The following is a 24,731-nucleotide window of genomic DNA, read 5'->3' as shown; positions in this document are numbered from 1 at the left end:
ATTTTTTTACAAGTGATTATTGCTATCAGATGCCGCAATCATGTTTGAATGCGGCATCAGAGAGGTACAATGACCCTGACTCCATCTCCACTGGATACTGCCATGGTCTGGACTGTCAGGCTCTATCTTCTCATGCTCCTTCTGCTCCTCTCCTGTCACTTGGACAGATAAACCGCCTAGTTGCGTATAAAATTCTAGGGCATTTATGTCCTCCTCCACTGCCAGTTCATCCTCCTCGGGGTTCAGGTGGACATGAAATGGAGGTACCGTGTCTTCTATCCCCTCGCCAATCAGATTTGTTAGCTACCCCCCCTCAAAGGGCAGGAGGAAAGGTGTCACACATGAGCTGCCACTGGCTAATGTGGAAGTTACACAGGGGAGTGGACCTGTCCATCTGCAGCATTAGGAGATCTGACTATCTAACATATGGAGCATGGAGTTCCAATGGGTGGAAAAGTTTACCTTACAGCTCAAGGAAGGCGTGTTTTGCACAGTAAGAGTGGCTGTTTTAACAGCTCTTGCAGTTCTGTGGAAAACTTGAGGAACTGGTTGACAATGGTATTGCAGAGACATGTGTCATGCAGAGTGCATGGTTCAGCTCTCCCTGATGCCAAAATGTTATTTTATCAGTAACCATGATTCCTATCTCCAGTTGGCATGAAGACAGCCAGTGTTTGATTTCTTTATTGATAATGCAGAGCAGTTCCTCCCTGGTGAGGCTCCATTAACCAAGGCTGACCAGGTGCAGAACCGCATGACAAAGCCTAGCTTTGTATAGGTGATATGCTGGAGGACCACTGTGAACTGTGGCTAGAGGGGAGGGTGTGAACAAGGTGGAGGATGAGGAGGCAGAGTTGCTGGTGTACATGGCCCAGAAAGACATTTACCCAGTGGGCTGTGGACTACATATATTGTCCTTGACTAGAGATTAGCAAATTTTTCAAAAATTCGCTTTGCCTGTTTGGTTCGATCAGAATAAATTTGTGGCAAATTACGTTACAAAAACATCTATTTCCTGGCTGCAGAGAGCCTTTATAGTGGTGTAGAACACTGTGCCTTGCAGTTAAAACGCATAGGGAGTCTGCTCTGGTAGTGAAATAATACTGTGAGTCCATATGACATGCAAATGACAGGCATCAAACTTAGAATCACTGCCCACTTCACTTATTTGGGAAGTCACGGGGCCAAAAGTGACCAAATAACTCCCGTATGAACTCAGCTTTACAGGTCAATGTTAGCGCCAAGAAGAAGAGCACTCATTTTACACCGTCATCAGCTTATTAGACATAGATGTCTAAGGTTCTGTTGCCTACTCGCACCTGAGGAAGGTGTTTCACTTGTGCGTGTAGCTGGCATAGATCGATCACATATTCTCCCTGCAACAGGATCTCCACCAGCAGCACCACGACCGGGGCCACGTCCCTTATTTGATGCTCTCTTCATATTTCTCAAATTTAGGATCTTGCCCAAAATGGGTGTTTTTTTTAAATAACAGAAGATAACAACAAGTATCTAACGCATGTATTTCACACTGACACACGCAGCAAAGGCTGCAAATTTTGTATTTGGCCCAAAATGGGTGTTTTTTTATTAACAGAAGATAACAGCAGTATCTAACGCGTTTATTTCACACTGACAGGTGCAGCAAAAGCAGCAAATTTAGTATTTGGCCCAAAATGGGTGTTTTATTTAATAACAGAAGATAACAGCAGTATCTAACGCTTGTATTTCACACTGACAGATGCAGCAAAGGCTGCAAATTGTGTATTTTTCCCAAAATGGGTGTTTTTAAAAAAAAAAAAACAGAAGATAGCAGTATCTAACGTGTATATTTCACACTGACAATTGCAGCATCTCTTATTGTCAGTGTGCAATTTAAGCTTGAAATACTGCAATAATTTTCTGGGTTTAAAAAAACACCTTTTTTGGGCAAAATACAGTTTTCCTGATATGGGGGGGTTCAGTCAGCACAACCCCGTATGCTGTGAAGATACGAGATGTGCTGCACCTGAAACTATGGATACTAGAAGCCTGTGCTAGCATTTCTCCTGCGGTGTTGCTATCAGTGTGTGAAGAGTGGGAGAAGAGGGTTGCATTGACAATCCAACACAATGGGCAGCACATTGAACACAATTTATAAGTGGTCAGAAACTTGTAAATAACTCATGAAAGAATAAAGTTATGTTAAAACCAAGCACACCATTGTTTTTCTTGTGAAATTCCCAATAAGTTTGATGTGTCACATGACCCTCTTCCTATTGAAAAAACAAAAGTTGGATTCAAAATGGCCGACTTCAAAATGGCCACTATGGTCACCACCCATCTTGAAAAGTTTCCCCCCTCACATATACTAATGTTCCACAAACAGGAAGTTAATATCACCAACCATTCCCATTTTATTAAGGTGTATCCATATAAATGGCCCACCCTGTATATTGCTAACAGAGATGATTGAAGCTTGGGGACCTGCAGCCAACCTGTCAACCTTCAAAATATCGAAGGTCAACCTGCAGGTTAGATCATCAATTTTCAGAATGGTGGAAATCCAACTCTTAGCAACCCACTGATGAGCTGCTTAAGGTGCCTTATGTGCTTTGACATCTTCATTGTTTACTCTGGTCCATCTACCTGCAAGTCATCAATTCTGTAGCAGCATTGCAGGATATTGCAGTACTATTCTATTCAAGCAAATGGAATGAGGCTGCAATATTATGCACTGCCATCACTAAGTAAACAATGTGCAAGTGAACATACCAAGGTAAACAATGAAGAGTCAGCTGCACTCACACAAGTGTCTCTACACATTTAAACTGCTGATCGGCAGAATTGCCAAGAGTTGGATCTTCAACAATCAAATGTTTATGAACCTTCCTTAGACTATCAATATCCTGGGAATGTAATACTATTTATCTTGGCAACAGAAGAAGCACTTTGTAATATATTACTTACATTCCCCTAGTGTTTCCACTTCAAAGCTTGGACCATAGCTTCCATAATCTTGGGAAGATGATGATGCACGAATTTGGAAGACATAGACAGTTCCTGGTTTCAGGTTATGAACAGTTACTGCTGTCAAGGGTGTTTTCAGTGTGGAGTAACTTTGGTCTCTTTGGTCCTATAAGAAAATAAGGTATGTTAAGTAAAAAAAATCCTAAAAAGTGGTGGATCTACAGTTGCTTCTGGGCTTATGATTCTTACAGTTCTGCCTGGTCACTCTCTAAATGTTCATGTGTAATACAAGGTACTGAGCAAGATGCACATAACACAGTGCTGAGACTCAAGCTCTCTTCAACAGCTGCAGGCCAAACTCATTTCTTTAATAGACAAATCCCTTTTATTACATGATGGAAGAAATCTGTTATCTGAAAGCAAATGATTTTCAAGTTATATACTTGGTGTTTTGAGTACAAGATGGAAACGATCTATATTCCTCGGTTAAGAAAGAAATGAAATGCAAGGTGACTATGTATTGCTCTTATCAGTTATAATGAAATGAAATGCACCAAAACATGGAAGACTTAAGAGAAGTACATTAATCTGCCTAACATGGATCAGCCTTGATAAACCTGCTTGCACAGTGCAGAATATCAGTTCTTTCAAATCTGAGTATAGCTATTAAGATAGTTCTGCTCCTCACTCAGAAAATGGGGTGGCCATTGTAGAGGACTTGTGAAGTGTGATGAATAAGTATGATGGATACTAAAGATATTTGTGACTGAGGATGCCAAGTACAGACGGTGAGGATAAGATAAATGGCTTTTAATGTTCTGTTCTGAAATCCCCAAACCCCTACCCCCACCTTGAAAGACATATTCAGTTACTTTTGTAGTGTATTTTTATTAAAGTCAGATAGCTTATTATGGTCCTCTCTCTTAAAAAAAAATAATAATAATAACCTGGTCAGTGGACATATGACCCCTGCGTCCATCACTGATCCATAGGGCATGCATATAGGATACCAAAATTGATGTAAATAGGGATATGCTGTGCTGCAGTACCTAAAAATCAGGAACAAGAGTGCCACTGTGTCAATAGTATGAGACTGTCAATATTAGTACAATGTGAGCAATGTGGTCTGTTTTTTTTTCCCCGTTTTTGTTCAGTAGGGTTCCAAGCAAGGGGGGGCTATAGGCAGCATAGGGCCCCTTTACAATAAAAAATATATGAGCTCTTGTCGCTGGTAGATGGGACCAAAACAGTTGTGATAAAAATTTTGCTAAAGAGCCTCTACTTTTCATATAGTTTAGATTTATCCATGTTTCCAGTGTTTGCATGGAGCAGTCTACTGCTGCATATACAGGTCCTTCTAAAAAAATTAGCATATTGTGATAAAGTTCATTATTTTCTGTAATGTACTGATAAACATTAGACTTTCATATATTTTAGATTCATTACACACCAACTGAAGTAGTTCAAAACTTTTATTGTTTTAATATTGATGATTTTGGCATACAGCTCATGAAAACCCAAATTTCCTATCTAAAAAAATTAGCACATTTAATCCGACCAATAAAAGAAAAGTGTTTTTAATACAAAAAAAGTCAACCTTCAAATAATTATATTCAGTTATGCACTCAATACTTGGTCGGGAATCCTTTTGCAGAAATGACTGCTTCAATGCGGCGTGGCATGGAGGCAATCAGCCTGTGGCACTGCTGAGGTGTTATGGAGGCCCAGGATGCTTCGATAGCGGCCTTAAGCTCATCCAGATTGTTGGGTCTTGCGTCTCTCAACTTTCTCTTCCCAATATCCCACAGATTCTCTATGGGGTTCAGGTCAGGAGAGTTGGCAGGCCAATTGAGCACAGTAATACCATGGTCAGTAAACCATTTACCAGTGGTTTTGGCACTGTGAGCACGTGCCAGGTCGTGCTGAAAAATGAAATCTTCATCTCCATAAAGCTTTTCAGCAGATGGAAGCATGAAGTGCTCCAAAATCTCCTGATAGCTAGCTGCATTGACCCTGCCCTTGATAAAACACAGTGGACCAACACCAGCAGCTGACATGGCACCCCAGACCATCACTAACTGTGGGTACTTGACACTGGACTTCAGGCATTTTGGCATTTCCCTCAGTCTTCCTCCAGACTCTGGCACCTTGATTTCCGAATGACATGCAACAATCCAGTGCTGCTTCTCTGTAGCCCAAGTCAGGCGCTTCTGCCGCTGTTTCTGGTTCAAAAGTGGCTTGACCTGGGGAATACGGCACCTGTAGCCCATTTCCTGCACACACCTGTACACTGTGGATCTGGATGTTTCTACTCCAGACTCAGTCCACTGCTTCCGAAGCTCCCCCAAGGTCTGGAATTGGTCCTTCTCAACAATCGTCCTCAGGGTTCGGTCACCTCTTCTCGTTGTGCAGCGTTTTCTGCCACACTTTTTCCTTCCCACAGACTTCCCACTGAGGTGCCTTGATACAGCACTCTGGGAACAGCCTATTCGTTCAGAAATTTCTTTCTGTGTCTTACCCTCTTGCTTCAGGGTGTCAATGATGGCCTTCTGGACAGCAGTCAGGTCGGCAGTCTTACCCATGATTGCGGTTTTGAGTAATGAACAAGGCTGGGAGTTTTTAAAAGCCTCAGGAATCTTTTGCAGGTGTTTAGAGTTAATTAGTTGATTCAGATGATTAGGTTAATAGCTCGTTTAGAGAACCTTTTCATGATATGCTAATTTTTTGAGATAGGAATTTTGGGTTTTCATGAGCTGTATGCCCAAATCATCAATATTAAAACAATAAAAGGCTTGAACTACTTCAGTTGGTGTGTAATGAATCTAAAATATATGAAAGTCTAATGTTTATCAGTACATTACAGAAAATAATGAACTTCATCACAATATGCTAATTTTTTTAGAAGGACCTGTAGTGTATGTTTGCTTTTGCATTACAGCTGTGGTAGCATGCACCTGTACTTTAGTTCATATTGTTTGAAGGTAATGGTCTAGCCATTTATTTGAAATTGCAACCGATCACCAGATTGGCTTAAACTAATGAAAAATCTGAACTTGATATTACACTGGTGAGTTCATTTGCTTTATCATTAATTTGCAAAGAAAATATGTAGGAGCACTGTCATAGATCACACAAGGCAGGTCTTCAGAATCAAGCATTACTATTGTGTCAATGAGTATGCCACCTATAATGTAGAATTCTTCACACATAATTGTAATAGTAAAATTGTGGAGGCTTTAGTGTCTTCATTTTATGTGTTTGTTAATAAAGTTTGTTTAGTTTATCATAATTTTGAAAGAATACAACTTTTACGAATGACCCTCTGCACTACCAGCTGGCGACCAAATTGTCATCCAAATAATTAAGGATGTACTGCTACACTTAGTATGCTTGATCATACACAGAGATGATCACGACAGATAAATACTCCAAAGTAATAATCAGCCAGGTATTCAGCAGTGTCAGATCATGGCGTGTAAAGCATAGGAAATGGAGCCTTGAGAGTCATTTAGTCATTTAATACAGTGCAGTAAAGCACTCTCCCCTCACTTTCTCATTTACTAGTTGATCTCCTGCCAAAGTCCGGGAATGCATAATTTTAATTAAATTATCACATAGTTAAAAGAAACAGGTAATTAATAACTTACTCTTTGTCATAGAGTCTACTGTTAGGATAGATGGGAAACATTTTTCAAGATTTTTTTTATATTCATTTTTATCAGCTATCCTCATAGGAAAGTACAGTTTAATTGGGTGTCCTACTCATTACTAGCTGGAGTAAAACCACAGAATGTATTCATCTTCTTGCCTTCTACTATTTTTGTGTTGCAAGAATATTCTTTGGCACTGTAGTATCGGGAACGCTTTAAGTCTACAATGTGAGTGCTGGTTAAATGAATAATAATAGCTTCTCTTTTCTTTTTCTTTATTTTACAATTTTTATGCTGTTGTTTGATTTTTTTTTTTACATATTTTAGTGATAGATAGGGTTTTGCTTTATTGTATTTTTAGGGCTTTTTAGTGTTAAAAAATAAAGCTTTTTTTTTAATTACATTAATACTCCTTAAAATAAAGTTGTATTTGTGTCCAATACGTATATACTATATAACAAAGCCTGACTAATGGAATTTCATTGGGGCTTTGTTTTTTTATAGTTTTGTTTTATCATCATTTTAATTATATTGTTATTTTATTATTTATATATATTTTTAGTTTGTTCTAGATGGATAGAAAAAACTTTTTGGAACATTATTTTTCCCCACAACCTATTTATCCTCTATTTTGACCCCAAGGCAACGTGTCATCAGAAAACGACCTATTGTTTTTATCATGTTTTTGTGTTAAACATTTTATTAAAATGTTTTATTTTTAAAAATGTTATCATGTATACACAGCTCTCGTTGAGTATATACAGGCATGAAAAGAGAAGAAATTATTAAATAGAACTGCTTCTCTACCAGGTGCCGGGTTGTCTAGGCTTCTGATCTGCCCTTGGACCATTCTTTGTGCAGCAACTATTCTTATAGCACCACCAAAATAGCCTGTATTGCCAGTTGTAAAGGGGTTAAAAAAGCAAGAGTGTTGTCACAAATGAGAAGAACCCGGATAAGATTTCAATGGATACCTAACTCAGGAAATCAGTGACCATAATTAAATATGAGTGTGTATGTTATTGTGTATATTCCCTTAAAATGTCTTTCAATTGTAAGCGTACCGCTGCTTTAATTCACTTTTAGCTCTAGCTTTCAAGATTAACTGAGAGAGGATTAAGTTATTCCTCAGGACAATATAAAAGTCAGCTTTTCACATGAATACTGAATGCTTCCTTGCCTGCGCAGACAATAAATGTGTTACAATAATGTCTGAAGGACAGCAGCATTTATTCTGAATAATGCAAGCGCACAGGAAGCTGGATCACTGGATTATCTACCAGGGCTTCATAGCAAGTGAGCGGAAAATAAAAGCCTTCTAAAGGTACAGTTGCAGAAGAAATCCATAGTTTTGTTGCCTATTTTTCTTTAGCTGCTTTGGTTATCTGAGCTGATTTGTAATCTGTTCAAAAGCAGCATCCATAATTAATAGCATCTCACGGCCAACAAGATGTGACATCTTTCTTGTTTGGATTGTAATTTATTTGGTGACCCTGGAAGAGGCAGGATGGGACCTCTCCCAAGTGAGAACTGATAAAACCAAAAGAGGTATGAGATTGCTTGTAATCTCGGCAACCACACACTTCTTGTCTTCTGCCCTGCATCAGACCTGTGCAAATGACTCTGATTGCTTCAGCCACCATATCTGTCTATGCTGCAACTTATAGTTTGAACCCTTAGTTCAGGTAAAATCCTGGCTAGATGTTGTGTACTTTACACACTATGCAGTAATGCATTACAAATGTTGTTTGTGTTATTGGCTATTGGTTTCATCATCACCTCCTCTGATTGCACAAGTACAATGAAATAAACATTATATGAGCAGGTGAGCAGGGCTACTGCACTAGTGCTAATGCAGCAATCTCTTTATTGTTTGCATAGGTCCATCTTCATACATAGAGGATGCAGTTCGTACACAGGTTTCTTACATGAATTCATACTCAGAACACCATATATCTATAATAAAAGAACAGTTTCTCTTGAGGATCTATTCGGATGATAAGCCAGCCATATTAGGTTGGTAGGAAGTCCAACTCCAATCAGCACATTGAAGTGGCCGCTGGGCATTGCAGCTTTGTCCTACTTGCCTGAACCCATTCAAACAGCTGATATTAAAGGTTTTATAGCACATTTAAGTAGCTGTACCCCCACCAATATATTGTACTATTCATGTCCTATCCTAAAGCTAGGCCATCAGTTTTTAAAGGTTTTATAGCACATTTAAGTATTCTTTGAATTATTGATCAACTGATCAGTTGATCAATTCTGGTAGAGTGGGAGAAGCTATTGCAAACTTTGCTTATAACAGTGAAACCTCTTTGAAAAATGGTTTACTGTCTTAGAGGGATTTTCCTCTCCAAGAACATGGGATATGATGGGACTAAAAATCGGTCTCAAAACTTGGGGACTGAATAAAGGAAAGGTCTTCTCAAAGAAGGAATTTTCTGGAATGATTCCATTGTATTATACTTTTTTTTAGTTTGTTCAGAGATTTTATTCAACTATATTTGGACTCAACATGTTGACGTTGTACATGTTGGTTATGCAGGATAACTAAATTGTTCCTTCTGTGATCTACTTAAAAATCTAGAAGGATGCAAATGGCAGTGTGAAAATTCAAGTTTCTAGTCTAAAATTAAAAAGAAAAGAGTAGTCTACATACTGTACATTTCATATTTATTGGAGATGCACTTGAATGTTTTTTTTTTCTTTTACTACAACTAGATATGAACAAATTTCTGTAAATATGGAATAGGGTCCAATTTGAGAGAATTGATCATCTGATTTGAATAAGACTTTAGAGTGATTGCCAGACTTAAGCTCTTGAAAGGGGTTTGCCCTACAAAAATTGTTCATCCTCTATCCACAGGATAAGTGATAAATGTTGGCTAGATGTGGGTCTGATCACTGGGACCCCCAACAATTCTGAGAGCGGAGGATCCACGTCCTTTTTCTGAATGGAGCACCTATATCAGCCCATCACTAAATTAACTTCTACAGGATGTATGTATACAGCATTCAGTCACCCCTGTAGAAGTTAATACAGTAGTGGACCCATATTTGTAGTGGACCCATATTTGCTCTGCCGCTACACTGAGAAGGGGAGCTCTAAACCTTAGAATCATTCGGGTTGCAATTGGTTGGATGCCCACCAAACTTGCATTTATGAACTATTACCTTTAAGGCTGGATAAAAAGCTAAAGTACAAAATTGAGATGGAAAACAAACTATAAAGAAATGCATTGCTCATCTCTAGTCATAATAAATGCAGGAAGCACCCAGCTCTGTTTCAGGGTGTTTGTGTATGTGACATTTCACTATGCCAAAAATACAAGTTAGGAACAAATGTAGTGTCAGATTCCAGCAGTGCTGAAAACACTACCCCCTGCATTACAAATGATGTTGTCAAAAGATGCCTGCCTCAGTTACAACAGTGTGGAAGGAATTATGGGAAAAATAAGAAGTCATGAGGCAATGCTCGGTCGTGGGAGATTAGTATGATAAATGGTAGTGATCTTCAGAAATCATGTAAAACATTATGGAAATGTGTATGTTGCATTTTAATGTAATAAAGAAACTTCCAGTGAATACAAGAATATATGAAGAATAAAGGAACATGAACCGTTTGTATACAAGATTTAGATAAAAAATAATCTATCTTATAAAAAATGGAGAAATGTATAAGGAATAAATGCCTCGTTCCACTAGGTTACAATATATCTTAATAATGCACACTGTGAGCTCTGGTGAGGAATACAGTTACTGGATAGGAACAGCTTTATTACCAGTTTCCTGCAGCAAGTTATGGGGTGGGTAATACACAAGGCAAGCAGCACAGCAGCAGAGTGATGATGTGAAAATCAAGAGCTTATACAGGAATAGGTCTCATGTCATTAATTCCTATTCCCATTATTTATGATGTTAGGGGTATTCTTTTATAATCACTTCGGGTTGAGTTTTTTTGCAATACATTTAAAAGGTCACTCTGCTAATAAATACAGTAGTGTATATCATAGAATATACAGTGATCAGCAGAAATGTTAAAACTAAATAATATTTTTTTAGGACCTTCTCATGTGGCCTTAACAACTCTGACCCATTAAGGTGGAAATGATAACAGTATATCCTTTAATTCCTTAAAGTTTTGAGATGGGCCTCCATGGATCAGACTTGTTTTCTTTTTCCAGTACATCTCACACATGCACAATTTAGATTTCGAGACTTTGAGGCCAAGTCAACAACTGGAACTCTTTGTTATGGTCCTTTAACTATTCTTGAACAGTTTCTGTATTCACAGAGAAAAATGCATAATCCTTCCGAAAGAGACCACTGGTATTAGAGATAGAGAATATCTTCCCATGAAAAGCTGTACTTGGTACAAGTTCATATAAATACCAGGATACAAGGTATCCAAACAGAACATTGCTTAGAGTTTCACATTGCTTCAACATCTTTGTTTTTTTTTCCCCATAGTGCATCCTGGTACCTCCTTATTCACAGGTAAGTAATAGACAAGCATCTGGCCATTTACATTGTGCATTTTTGTTCCATGGTCCCCTTCTGCTGAGGACATGCCCATTGTATGAGTTTATAGCAGTTTGCAGGGGTCAGCAGAGACACTCTTACTACTATACATTTATATATACAGAAAACAGTTTGAATAGGCCTTCAATGTTTCATCATGAGAGTCCAACATGCAGTGTTCCTACTATCAACACAAAGAAGTAGACATTTCCTCTTTGTTGTTTACATGTTAACAGTGTGGTACATATATGTGCGCCGGTGCCTTGTTCTATAGTTCAGCCCCAGTATTGCAGCTGTACACCTTCTTTACAGTCCATATGCCATATACATGTTTTTTCTCTATATTAAAGAACAATACAGATTTGTCCTTTCCTACTTTTCCTCTTGGGTTGACATATCCTGAGATGTGTGGCACAGGATGACCAGCTTAAAAAAAATACAAAAAGAAAATATTTTTTGATACTCTGTCAGGAGTTGCTTATGCTATATGTGTCTATCATGTGAATTACAACCTGTAGAGGTTTTTCCTATCATGCTGCATAAGAGTAGATTTTGTGCAAAGGTGAGTTGGAATTGGGCCACCGACACATATTATTAGACATCCCCAAGGCAAATACTATTAAAATGTTTGCGCCAAATTACTTCTGTATGTAAATTCTCTAGAGTATCTGACAATTCAGATGCAGCAATTAATACAGTATTTACCCGGTGTCACTATATACCAGTGGGAGACTGTGGTGTGCTATTATTGTTTTATATAGATTATGAAGGAATTTATCTTGTATATCACACTTGACATGAATAAAGATAACTATTGAGCTTGTAATACTAATTTGCAGAATGGGCTATAAAAGCAAGTGGAGCTCTAAGTAATATATGCCAGTGCTTTATAAATAAAATATAATCATAATGTAAATTGCTTCAAATTCATGTTTTATGTAAGCTGAAATTTGACAAGTATATCATTTTGCTGCATCATACCATACTGTGCTAGTCTGGGATTATTCTGTTTTTAATAGTTTGAAGCTGAAACCACAAGTAACGCTGTGGTGCTGAGCTCTTTCTTCTGCACTTATATATACAATTCAACAACACCTTTTAATGTAAAGGTATATACATTTTATCTACAGTGCAAAAGGTTCTCTATGAAAAGTGTAAAAGCAGGTTTTACAGGGCATTTTTTAAAATGTATTTTATGGTTTGTCAACAGCTTTACTAAGGCTTTCATCTAATCCTATTTTCAACTTGAACTCTGTCCACCTGCAAAGACCAAGACTCATAAGGTTATTGTGATATCGTAATCCTCTCTTAATCTCTCAGGTCTATTTCAGATATGATTTTATCAACTGAATTTGGAGCAAATGTGTCTCATTTTGCAAACAAGACGGGCATATGTTAATGTGTCATTGAGGGACTAATATAAAATATGCATGATTATCCACTGAATCTTTAAATTAATCACCTCATATATGAAACAAATGCAAAGGAAGGGGCATAGTAATGTCATTGTACAGTACTATTCTATTTTAACTGCATCTGTTGGTTTAGACAATGGTGCTTCTACTCTTTTTACTGATTAAGGTTTATTTTTTCATATTGGAATTGTAAAATACATAGAATGCATAGCTGCCAAAAGTTGGCCGCTAAAGCTGCCTGAGAACCAAATTACTCATCTTGTCTCATGAATGGGGTATGAATTCATTGATTATATTTTTCCATAAACATTATACAAAGGTGGATAGCAAACTCCAGCACCTCTTATTTCATGGAAGATATTGGAACTATACAGGAAGAGTGGTTGGTGACTTAAAATAACAAAAGGAGTAATGCTCACCTTACCAATCCAGATTGACCACTGCAGCCCAGTCACTGGCAGAGGTGCGTTCTGTATTGTCAACATGTCTCCTTTATAGTCTCAACAGACATCACCAGAATACCTGGAAAGCATTGGCACCGGATTGACGGGGTGGGGGTGGGGCTGGGGGTGGTGGGGGGGGGGGGTGCTAAGGTGACTATTACTGCATTGTTTTAAAGAGTTTTAATTTAATACAAACAAAATAATAATGGTGCATTCCAGGATTGCCTTTTCTTTTAACCCTCCCTCCATGGGGCTTATGAAAGGAAACATAGTTGCCTGTTGTCCTCTTGCTTGGTTTGCGTTCCCTGGGTCTAACGCTGTCTTAACTGTGGAGCACAACATCTAACATAAAAAAAAGCCCTTTCTTGTCATGTATTACTGCAAGAGTGAACTACATATAAAGTTCCACCAGAGGCACGGATGTTACAATATCATTAGTCAAAATATAATCATCTACGCACACTTTAGTAAGCAGCAAGGGACACAGGAGCCATGATTTAAACACAAAGATGTAACACTTACATAACATAGGATGGTGTGTACCTTGAGTGATGGGAGGTGACCGACCCAGACGTGCGTTTCTCCTCTGCTTCCTCTTGGGGGCGCCCCTTAAGAGGAAGCAGTGCAATAGTGCAATAATATTATTGCTATTGTGCATAGATTTTATAAATATTGCACTTCCACCAGTAGGAGTGACATAAGGAGGTGACCTGTTTTGTTTTGTCGCAGTATTGTCCTGTAATCACTGCCATGTATGTAATTTTTGAAATAATAAAGATTTAAGTTTTAATACATGTGTGTGCTTATGTATTTGGTGATTTATTGTATGTTGACACACATGTTAAACTACTGGTGTTTTGTTAATATCAGTGTTTCTACTCCATAAATTAGTAAAGGCTGGACAACCCATTTAAAGATAAGCCAGTTAAAGATAAGATAAGTTTTGTAGAAGTAAAGAATACTTGCCAATTCCTGCTCCTTTGGTTACAATCACAAAAATTAATGATTTTAGATCTTTAATTTTGACTTAAAGGGTTTCTACCACTTGGATTTCACATAATTAGGTGTCAGACACTAGCGATCCGCTAGTGTCTGCTCTGCCAAACTATCCTGCTATAATAGCTTTTGGGGCAGCCGTTTACCTAAAAAAAGAACTTTTATTAATATGCTAATGGCCCTCTAGGTGCTATGGGGGCGTCATTAGCACCTAGAGGATCGGTCTACCTTCTCAAGATGCCGCCGCTCAGCGCCTCCCTCCAGCCCGCCCATCTGCTTCGGAATGCATCAAACGGACGACTTCACGCGCATGCGCCGTGCGCGGCTGTATTCGGCGCATGCGCAGTGAATGTCCGACCGCTTCCCTGCTCAGACATCTCCACTGCGCCTGCGCCGATTACGTCATCGGCGCAGGCGCAGTGGAGATGTCTGAGCAGGGAAGCGGTCGGACATTCACTGCGCATGCGCCGAATACAGCCGCGCACGGCGCATGCGCGTGAAGTCGTCCGTTTGATGCATTCCGAAGCAGATGGGCGGGCTGGAGGGAGGCGCTGAGCGGCGGCATCTTGAGAAGGTAGACTGATCCTCTAGGTGCTAATGACGGCCCCATAGCACCTAGAGGGTCATTAGCATATTAATAAAAGTTATTTTTTTAGGTAAACGGCTGCCACAAAAGCTATTATAGCAGGATAGATTGGCAGAGCAGACACTAGCGGAGCGCTAGTGTCTGACACCTAATTATGTCAAATCCAAGTGGTAGAAACCCTTTAAAAGGCAAAAGACATTTTGATAAACAAAAGGTCAAAAAATGAAAGTACAGAACTACATTTATCTGTAAACAATGCTCCAACCTGCCAGTAATTCAATTTGTCACAAGTCTCATTGACATACTGTGGATATAGAAGTCAAAAATTTCCTAAGTAATATGTAAGACAAAGGGCAAGGAATATGACTATGCATATACAAAGAGGCTTTCATCCAACAAAAAGTCATTCATTTTCCAGGAAACCCCAGTTAATGCTATCTGTCAATTTGAAAAGTGGATACATTTATCTTTTATACACATGTTAAAATTATAATAGTTTCAGGAAATTGATTTAGAAGTCATATTTTCTGGCCCGGGGCAAGTGACCTCTCCAGAATCATTTTGTTTGGAATGTTTAAAAAGAATATTTGATATAATCGCTTAAAAAAAGACTTGTACCACATCAAGGTTAAAGGCAATTCTTTTTTTCATTAACATTTTAGAAACAAAAGTTATATCCAAGAAACATAAAGGTTGTAGGGAACAAAAAACATATTTACTAATGTATGTAATACAGGCATCAATCAAATTAATTAATAACTATTAGAATTTGACTCATAAGAACATAAAAGATTGATATATGTGCCATGAGACATCATTTCTAGTGATGGACGAACATAGGCTGTGACGATTCGTGAACACGATCGCTCGAAGGCGATCAAATGTTCGCAAACCATAAGTTTGCGGCGGGCCCTATTCACTTTAATGGCAGGCGAACCTGAAAAACCTTTAGGTCATATTTTCAGCCACCAAATACTTACTAGAAGTGCGCAAATCGTACCACAACATGGGCAGTGACATACCAGAAAGGGATCAATGACAGAAATTCCCACAAAAAATATGTAATTTAATCAAGGGCCATTTTTATGCATATTAAAGGGAAACTCTCAAAAATGTGCCCTGCTGAAGCCAAGAAATTTTTTATTTTAGAGTACAGGTCCCAAAAATTATTCATTCACCGGACAGAAAACATTAAGTGATTATGTGGCTGAAGGTATATTAGACGGTCATTGGATATCAATTTTACTGCAGGCCAGTACAAATATATGTCAAATACATATGTTTAAAAGTACAAAAAATATAAAATTGGATTAAAAACATGGCTACCAAATCCCCCCTCTTGAATAAACCCCAAATGAAAATAGGTAAAATTCGATAACACGTGATCGTCATCTGTCGCGAGCAATGCGAGTGCGCTTATTGGTCACGATCCCCCCTGCTGCGCTGAATGTCCTTTCATAAAGGACACTCGACGAGGGGCAAACCAAGATTTCCATGGCAAATTGTGCCAGTTTTGGCCACAGGTCAAGCCTGCACTCCCTGTAGTCAAGAGGTTCCTCGCTTCTCAGAGTGTCCACATCGCCTGTTTACCTGATGTAGTTTGACACCTGATGGTCTAGGCGTTCCCTGAGGCTGGATCCGGAGGGCAGCTGTCGATTGGTTGGCTTCAAGAATGATCTCATATCAGAAGTGACCAACACATCTTCATACCACCCTCTTCTTGCATGAGCTGTAGGATTGGTACCGGCAACTGTTTCTCTGTGGGTGGAAATTCCTCTGCCATCGCCCACAAAAGCAAAATGCAGCATCTTTTGAAGCAAGAACAATGCTGCATTCTGACAGCCCTCTGTAATGCTGGTAACATGTCTGCCATTTTGTGTTTGTACTGGGGGTCTAAGTACATTGCCACCCAGTACTGGTCTTTGCTGTTTATGCTTTTTATACGGGGGTCCCTCTTTAAACACTAGAGCATGAAGGCCCCGATTTACACTAAATTGGAAGCGGTGGATCGCCCTGGCTTCTGCTCATAGCCCAGGAGAATGTTGTCCTCAGTCTCCTACCGCCAGCCACGGACAACACCAGGGATCTCCGAAAAGTTTAAAGTCCCCCTCAAAGCCTACTCTTCTTGCTCCTCCTCCTCCCCCCCAGCCACCATCCTCCTCTGACTCCTCTTCAGACTCCTGCAGATTGGCACCATTGTCGCACACCACTTTACCAATTGTCAAATTTAGTGGGGTTAGCCCCTGATCGGCCTGTGACTGCAATGCTTAAATTCCTCCCCCCAGCCACCATCCTCCTCTGACTCCTCTTCAGACTCTTGCTGACTTGTCTCAGATGGAGTAGCCACCCATGGGAATTTAGTCAGTATTGCGACTTCCTCATCTTTCAGCTCCTGCTCCTTGACGGCTTGATCAATGACACAACGCAATGCACGCTCCAGAAAGAAGGCGTAAGGTACGATATCCCTGATGGTGCCATGGCTACGACTTACCAGTTTGGTGATCTCATCAAATGGCCGCAGAAGTTTGCATTCATCGCGCATGATCAGCCACTGGCGTGGTGAAAAAAAAAAAAAAGCTCTCCAGTACCTGTCCTGCCGCAGAGTTCATACAAGTAGTCGTTAACTAAATGTTTCTATCAAGCATATACAAGGTAGAGTTTCAGTGTGTCGGGCAGTCACAAATCAGACGTCTGACGGGCAAGTGGTGTCGCCACTGAACATCAGCAAGGCGAGCCATGGCCGTGTAAGATCTTTTAAAATGGCGAGAGATTTTTCTGGCCTGCCGCAAGACGTCCTGGACCCGTGTGTAATTTTGCCCTGTTTTATCGCGCTTAGCAGATTGGCACCATTGTTGCACACCACTTTACCAATTGTCAAATTGAGTGGGGTTAGCCACTGATCAGCCTGTGACTGCAATGCTTAAAGGAGTGCAGGACCGGTCTGGCTCTTTGCTTCCAGGCAAAACAGCTGCAGCACAGCAAGGCAACATCTCACCTGGCACGTCGAATAGGTTCTGGGGAGCTGGGGGGTGCAGTGGAAGAGGCGGTAGCAGTGGAAAAGGAGAAGTCAGCCGAGGAGGAGGCAGAGGATGGAGTTGGAGGAGGAGAAGAAGTGGTAGGCCATGCAATCCATGGCGGTAACACCAAATCCACACGGGTGCCACAGGTTGCATGCTTGATAGCTTACAGAAGGTTCACCCAGTAAGCAGTAAAAGTTATGTACTTTCCCTGTCCGTGTTAGCTAGACCACGTGTCTGTGGTCAGATGTATCTTGACACCGACACTGTGTGCCAGAGATACAATCACTTGCCGCTGAACATGACCATATAGCCGTTGGGCAAGAGGGTTATCCGGAGGCATCAAATTTTTACGTTCGAACATTTGGGCCACAGAAGCCTGCCTTTTGTCAGATGAGCGCAACAACGGCACGGTGGAAGGTGGAGTGGAGGACAAATGGGAGGAGAGAAGAGAAGGAGAAGAGGCAGGACGTGGTGCGTCGGGAGTGTGGCTTTGTGGGTTCTGACGGTTTTTCTCCCACTGGGCTCGGTGATGGGAGGCCAGGTGCCTTCTTACGGCGGTCGTCCCTTTGTGAGTGTTGGGCTTACCGCGACTTATGCATTGACAGCACAGGCTGCAGATGGCAACACTGTTGTCAGTAGCAGACACGTTAAATAAAGCCCACACTGCAGAGCCATGTGCCGGCGTCCTTGGAGCACCAGATGTGACCATGCATGGTGGTTAGCTCGCTCCAGATACATTTGCAGTCTGCTTTTTGCCTCTGCAAATTCTGCCTGCTTCTCCTCCTTCTCCTCCCTATCTGCTGAACCGTCTCTCCCTCTGAACTCCCCTCCTCTTCCTCTATTGTAACATCCATTGACACCTCATTATCGTCCCCTTCACCACCACTGACATTAGATATCTCGGAGTAGGCAGCAACAGCTGGGACCACCCTCCTTGGGCTGAACTGGGTACTGTGATTCGACTTCTGGGTGGCGGCCGTTGCTACCTTCTCTTTCTCATCCGATGCCAAGAATGGCTGTGCATCGGTAAGGTCTAGGAATAGATGGAAAAATAATTCCTCTGACTTGAGGGAAGGGGCTATGGTGCGGTGGTGGTTGTGGTATCTTTGAGGGTGCACACAGCAGAGAGTGAGGACGTTGCTGATACAAAAGATGAGGAGGGTGCAGAAGCGGAAGCCCAATTCTGGTGCGACCTTTGACAAAATCACACCTTCTCCAACTTCCCACTTAGGCTCCGGCCTGGTGCACCTACCCGATCCCTACCACCCCTGCGGAAAGGCCTGCCTCTTCCTCTGCCTGTCATTTTCGAAATGACCCTGTGGCAAAGTCCCTATAGAAGAGCAGTATTTGTGGAAGCAGGTATATTGAACCCCCTTAATGATTATTTGCTGGAAGCAGGTATATCAAACCCCTTAATCTGTTTTTTGGGGGCAACAGGTATATCACACCAGTTGCAATTACTTGTTCCAATAGCATTTGTCCCTCTATATAGCTGCGGTATCGCAGTAGAACCGCACACAACTGCTGCACAATACAAATGCACTATATAGAAATTATTTTATAAGTATTAGTGTTCAGCTCGAGCATCGCTGTGCTCGGCAGATCCATCCGAATGCTCGGCCGAATACTTTGGGTGCTCAAGTACAATTTAATACAATGGAAGTCAATTGGGGTACCCCAGGCACCCCCTGCTCAGAAGAGAAGAGAGTGTTTAGTTCATAAAAAAAGGTTAGAAATTGATGGAAGCCCCATCAAAATAGTTTGGAAACAGCATTAACAGGATAGTTGGATGCATCTTAGACTCCTATTATGTACAACATAATAGACAACCACACAAAGGCTATATTCCAAAAGCCAGGTATGTGCAAGCCATCCATCCATCCATGAGACAGATAACAGCCAGCATACCTTACAATGGCAGTCTTATGCACTATGAGATATTCAAAACCAGTTCTCATCAGACTGAGAGCCAGTAAACCTCAGTTATTTTGCATTAGTTGGATGGCTTGGGTGGACCTGCACACCTAGATCAATATCATTAGGGCGACAAAAAGTTTTCTGATTGACCTAACATAATATCTAATAACCTTTCTATACAGTTTTATCATGTAAAAATGAATTTGCATAAACATTGGCATATGGTAAAGACATGCAAATGAGCAGAATCTGCCTTGTTTTTCAGCTGTCATAAGACTATGAAAACCAATAGATGGCGCTATTGAGTTATGAACAGCGCCATCTATTGGTTTCACAGTCTTATGACAAGAGTAGACTAATTGTTTTGTCAGAAGACTATGAAACCAATAGATGGTGCTGTTTATATCTCAATAGCGCCATCTCTTCTAATCACAAATTTATATTGCAAATTTTCCATGCAAAAGGCTATCCTAATAAGCTTGTCATAAGACTCATAGTCTAATATTCTTTTTAGAAGATTATGAAAGTCTTCTGTCAAGAATACTAGACTATGAGTCTTATGAGAAGTAGAAGTGTAGCATTTTGCATGGAAAATTTGCTATAAAAATTAGCGATTAGAATATTTGCGATCTACACTAGGATGATATCTGACACTGGGAAAGCTGGGTAATAACTTAGTGATAAAATCTGACACTGGGAAAGCTGGTCAATAACTCAGTGTTAAAATATGACACTTGGAAAGTTGGATAATAACTCAGTGAAGATATCTGACACTGGAAAAGCTGAGTAATAACTTAGCGATGATATCTGACACTGGGAAAGCTGGTTAATAACTCAGAGATGATATCTTACACAGGGAAAGCTGGGTAATAACTCAGTGTAGATTGCAAATATTCTAATAGCAAATTTTTATTGCAAATTTTACATGCAAAAGGCTAGACTAATAAGCTTGTCATAAGACTCATAGTCTAATATTCTTGTCAGAAGACTATGAAACCAATAGATGGAGGTATTGAGTTATGAGCAGCGCTATCTATTGGTTTCATAGTCTTCTGACAAAAACATTTAGTCTACTCTTGTCATAAGACTGTGAAACTAATAGATGGCACTGTTCATAACTCAATAGCACCATGAGATTCTGCTCATTTGCATGTCTTCCCATTTGCCCATGTTTATGCAAATTAGTTTTTACATGACAAAACTGTATAGAAATGTTATTAAATATTATATTAGGACAATCAGAAATTTTTTGTCGCCCTAATGATATTGATCTAGGTGTGCAGGTCCACCAAAGCCATCCAACAGATGCAATATAACTTTGAGGTTTACTGGTTCTCAGTCAGATGAGACCTGGTTTGAAATATCTCATAATGCACAAGGCTGCCGTTGTAAGGTATGCTGGCTGTTATCTGTCTCATAGATGGCTTGCACATACCTGGCTTTTGACATATAGCCTTTGTGTGGTTATCTATCGTATGTTGTACATAATAGGAGTCTAAATTTCTCAACTTTTTTTTATGAAGCAGACACCCTCTTTTCTTCTGAGCAGGGGGTGCCTGGGGTTCTCCCATTGACTTCCATTATGTTCGGTAGAATACACGAGCACACAAGCACTTTGGTGCTCACTCAACACTAATAGGTATATCACACACCTGCCTCAATCAGTATTTTTGGGGGGCAACTGGTATATCGAACCAGTTGCAGTTAGTTGTTCCAAAAGCATTTGTCCCTCTGTATGTCTGTCTGCGGTATCTTAGCAGAACTGCACACAACTGCTGCACAATACAAATGCACTATATAGAAATTATATTATAGGTATATCACACCCCTGCCTCAATTGTTATTTTTTGGGACAACTGATATATGACACCAGTTGCAATTAGTTGTTCCAATAGCGTTTGTCCCTCTCTATAACTGCGGTATCTCAACAGAACCACACACAACTTCTGTACAATACAAATGCACTATATAGAAATTATATTATAGGTATATCACACCCCTGCCTCAATAAGTTTTTTTGGGGGGACAACTGGTATATCACACCAGTTGCAATTAGTTATTCCAATAGTGTTTGTCCCTCTGTATAGCTGCAGTATCGCAGCAGAACCGTACACAACTGCTGCACAATACAAATGCACTATAATATACGTTCTATGTTAGTATAAGTATATCACACCCCTCTGTATGTCACACCTATTAATATCACACCTATACCAGTCCTTAAAAGGACTTTTGTGGCCCTATCAGCTAGCGTTTGGTGTCCCTAACAGTCGGTCCCTGCTCCACACAGCAACAACCTCTCCCTACACTGGCAAAAGACTGAATGTAAAATGGTGGCCAGATCAGGTTTATTTATAGGGTAGGGGGTATGTCCATGTACTGAAACATCTCAATTGGCTGTCCTGTCCCACCTGATCGATGTGTCATGGGTCAAAGTTATGCACAATGCAAAAGAATATGGCGTCGGCGGACATCCTCACATGTTTGCTGAACTGAGAACGAGCAAAGTTCGCCGCAAAACGACCACCGGGCGAACCTCAAGGCTATCTCTAATCATTTCTGCTGGAATAAATCTGCAAGAAATTCACAGATAAATTTGTATGGATTACATTTGGATTTGTCATGGATTTTACCCTATGCATAGCAAATATTAAAATGTGTGACAAAATGTGCAGCATAACAGGCTACAGTCTGGCAATCTGTCACTAGTTCATTGCTGTCCAATCTAGAGGGCAGCATAGAATGATGACAAAATCACTAAAGATAATGCTGGGTAACTTATTTGAATTGAACAGATCATTTTCTTAGAATATCCATTCATCAACTCAAGCATTGCAATCTGCAAAGCATAGTGCAGAAGCTCAGGAACCCTCTCCCAACTGATAAACAGCTTCCTTCCTACACACAGTATAAGATGACAGCTGTCAAACAATTATGGAAGTTAAGCAGGGTGGTAGAGGCAGACAGAAACTTATGAACATCGGGGCTAGAGATAAGCAAATTAACTCTATAATTTGGAAATTTTTCAAAAAGGTTTTATTGTACTCAATTTGTGTGATTTGATTTGAGAGAACTTTTCCAGACAATCATAGCAGTTTCAATTCGGGTTGAATTTATTTGGAAAAGGATTGAAGGAGGGATATGGCAGAATCATACCCTAATGGGATTTTAGGTAATTCGCTCATCTCTAATCGAAACTCCTGAACACTTGCACTGTAATGCCAGTACATGCCGTGCAAAGTGATAGCCTCCATACAGAATAAAAACTGTAACCCTAGTGCTTATCTATATGTGAGCAACATCTCATGTACATAACCTATCAGAGTTTGAGTTTAAGTTTCTTATAACTTCGATTTACTGAATGTCACTAGCAATATTTGTCATCTATACACACATTCTACTGAAAGGTTTGGCAGCGCAATTTTCTTTTTCAAATTAAGACCATCTCATTTTCTAAATGATCCTCCATGATTAGACCTTTAGTTACGATATTTGATTTGTTCAACTCAAATTGGATATGCAGTTATGCCTTGGAAATACAATTATACATAAAAGGTTCAGTATTGATTTAGCTACAGCTTGTCACAGCTAATTAGTTTATTGTTCTGCATAACTAAAGGACTTATTCATTTTGAAAGGCCCATGTTTCTGCCTTAATGGAATCATGTTGTGTTGATGGGATTCCAAATTTTTACTATTAGACATGTTTATGAAATGGCTTTCTACTTCCAAGGAATTTTATAGGATATAAGCTGGTGCTAGTATATACCTCTGATCCCTATTTTCCATGTTTTTTGTTGATTTTACTAGGACAAACTTTAAAGTGATCCTAATACTTTGAAAATGCCATAAAACCTGAAGTAGCATGTTATAGAGCTTCAGGAGTTGAGCAGATTGATTTATCATTTTGTTAGAAAATAGGAAAAAATCTGCCAAACGTGCTCTTATATGTTTAGGGTTCCAGTGATCAGCCCTAATCAGTGATTGAGAACCTTTCCTGTATATAGCTGTCATTCACTGGACAGCCCATTGGATGTCTAAGCATAGAAAAAGCAGATGGCAAGTTATAATGATTTTTGAGAGCAATCCTATATATCAACCTTCTGCACTCTATAATACACTGCAGACTATTGGGGTCATTTATCAAACTGGTGTAATGTAGAACTGGCTTAGTTGCCCATAGCAACCAATCAGATCCAGCCTTTCATTTTTGACAGATCCTTTGGAAAATTAAAGGCGGAATTTGATTGGTTGCTATAGGAAACTAAGCCAATTCTACTTTACACCAGTTTTATAAATGAGCCCATAAATGTTTATGCTGACAGATGGCCTTTAAGGACAGCATAATTTGCAGCATATGTATTTAATATGACATGGAAGTCTGTCAGTGAGTGAACTTCCAAAATCCCTGGAACAGAGATTCTTGGTCATCTTTTCTTGTGGAAAGGTTAATGCAGTTGCTTTCCTTTAAATTGGGACATATGACAGCAGCTTAAAACCAGGCGCCTGATTTTTAGTGGAAAACAATTAGTTGTATTTCTAGCTAAGCCATGGGATCCTACTACTTTTATGATATATCAAGTCAAAATTCCATAAAATTCATACCTTGCATTTCCCATTAAAGTATACTTTATTCATCAGCAAATATTCATTTGCTCAAGGCATGTATATTTTTTTCTGGCCTTGCCTGGGTACACGAGACAACATTTACCACCTTACTTACCGCCTACATTGCAGTAGAAATTTGGTATACACAACAAAATAATGCAGCCTTAGGGAAGGAGCAGGAAAATGAGTATTTGTAGAGGCCTTAGACTCTATTAGAGGCAATTTCAAAAGAGAGTTTCTATTAAGATGTCCAAATACCTTAAAGGATCCTATTTTTTGCCTACATATTCAACTGAACAGAACTGTTGCTAGCATTCTTATTCCAGTTATTATAAATACAGAGAAGGTAGCAAAGATATTGCATCTACTGTATAGGAGTTGACTATGAAAGCATATGCATATTGGATTCATACAATACCACAATCATATGGACATTTGATAACTATAATCAGAAGGTTGGTAATGTAATAAGTTGTAACCTATACTCGGTAAAACAAAACTGTTATGCAGTGGATGTATAGCCACTTGAGCAGATTTGGCTTGGGGCTACTCCCAAAGGTGTTATTTATGGTCTTATATTCACCCTTTAACCCATATATAGGCATCTGGATTCACTGCAGGAT

At 39.7% G+C, this 24,731-nt stretch overlaps 1 protein-coding gene across 2 annotated transcripts in view; it reads right to left on the bottom strand.

Moving 5' to 3' along the window:
* The window catches only part of EPHA10 (EPH receptor A10), a 682,002-nt gene that overhangs the window by 178,647 nt on the left and 478,624 nt on the right, over window positions 1-24,731 (bottom strand). For both annotated transcript variants that reach the window (XM_044284653.1, XM_044284654.1), the window contains exon 5: window positions 2,950-3,115. In XM_044284653.1, the coding sequence (XP_044140588.1) occupies window positions 2,950-3,115 (166 nt within the window). The remainder of the gene's footprint in view (window positions 1-2,949; window positions 3,116-24,731) is intronic.

Source organism: Bufo gargarizans, chromosome 3, assembly GCF_014858855.1.
Source record: "Bufo gargarizans isolate SCDJY-AF-19 chromosome 3, ASM1485885v1, whole genome shotgun sequence".
Classification (NCBI taxonomy): Eukaryota; Metazoa; Chordata; class Amphibia; order Anura; family Bufonidae; genus Bufo; species Bufo gargarizans.
The sequence above is the reverse complement of the archived record's forward strand: the minus strand, read 5'-3'. Positions and strand labels throughout refer to the sequence as shown.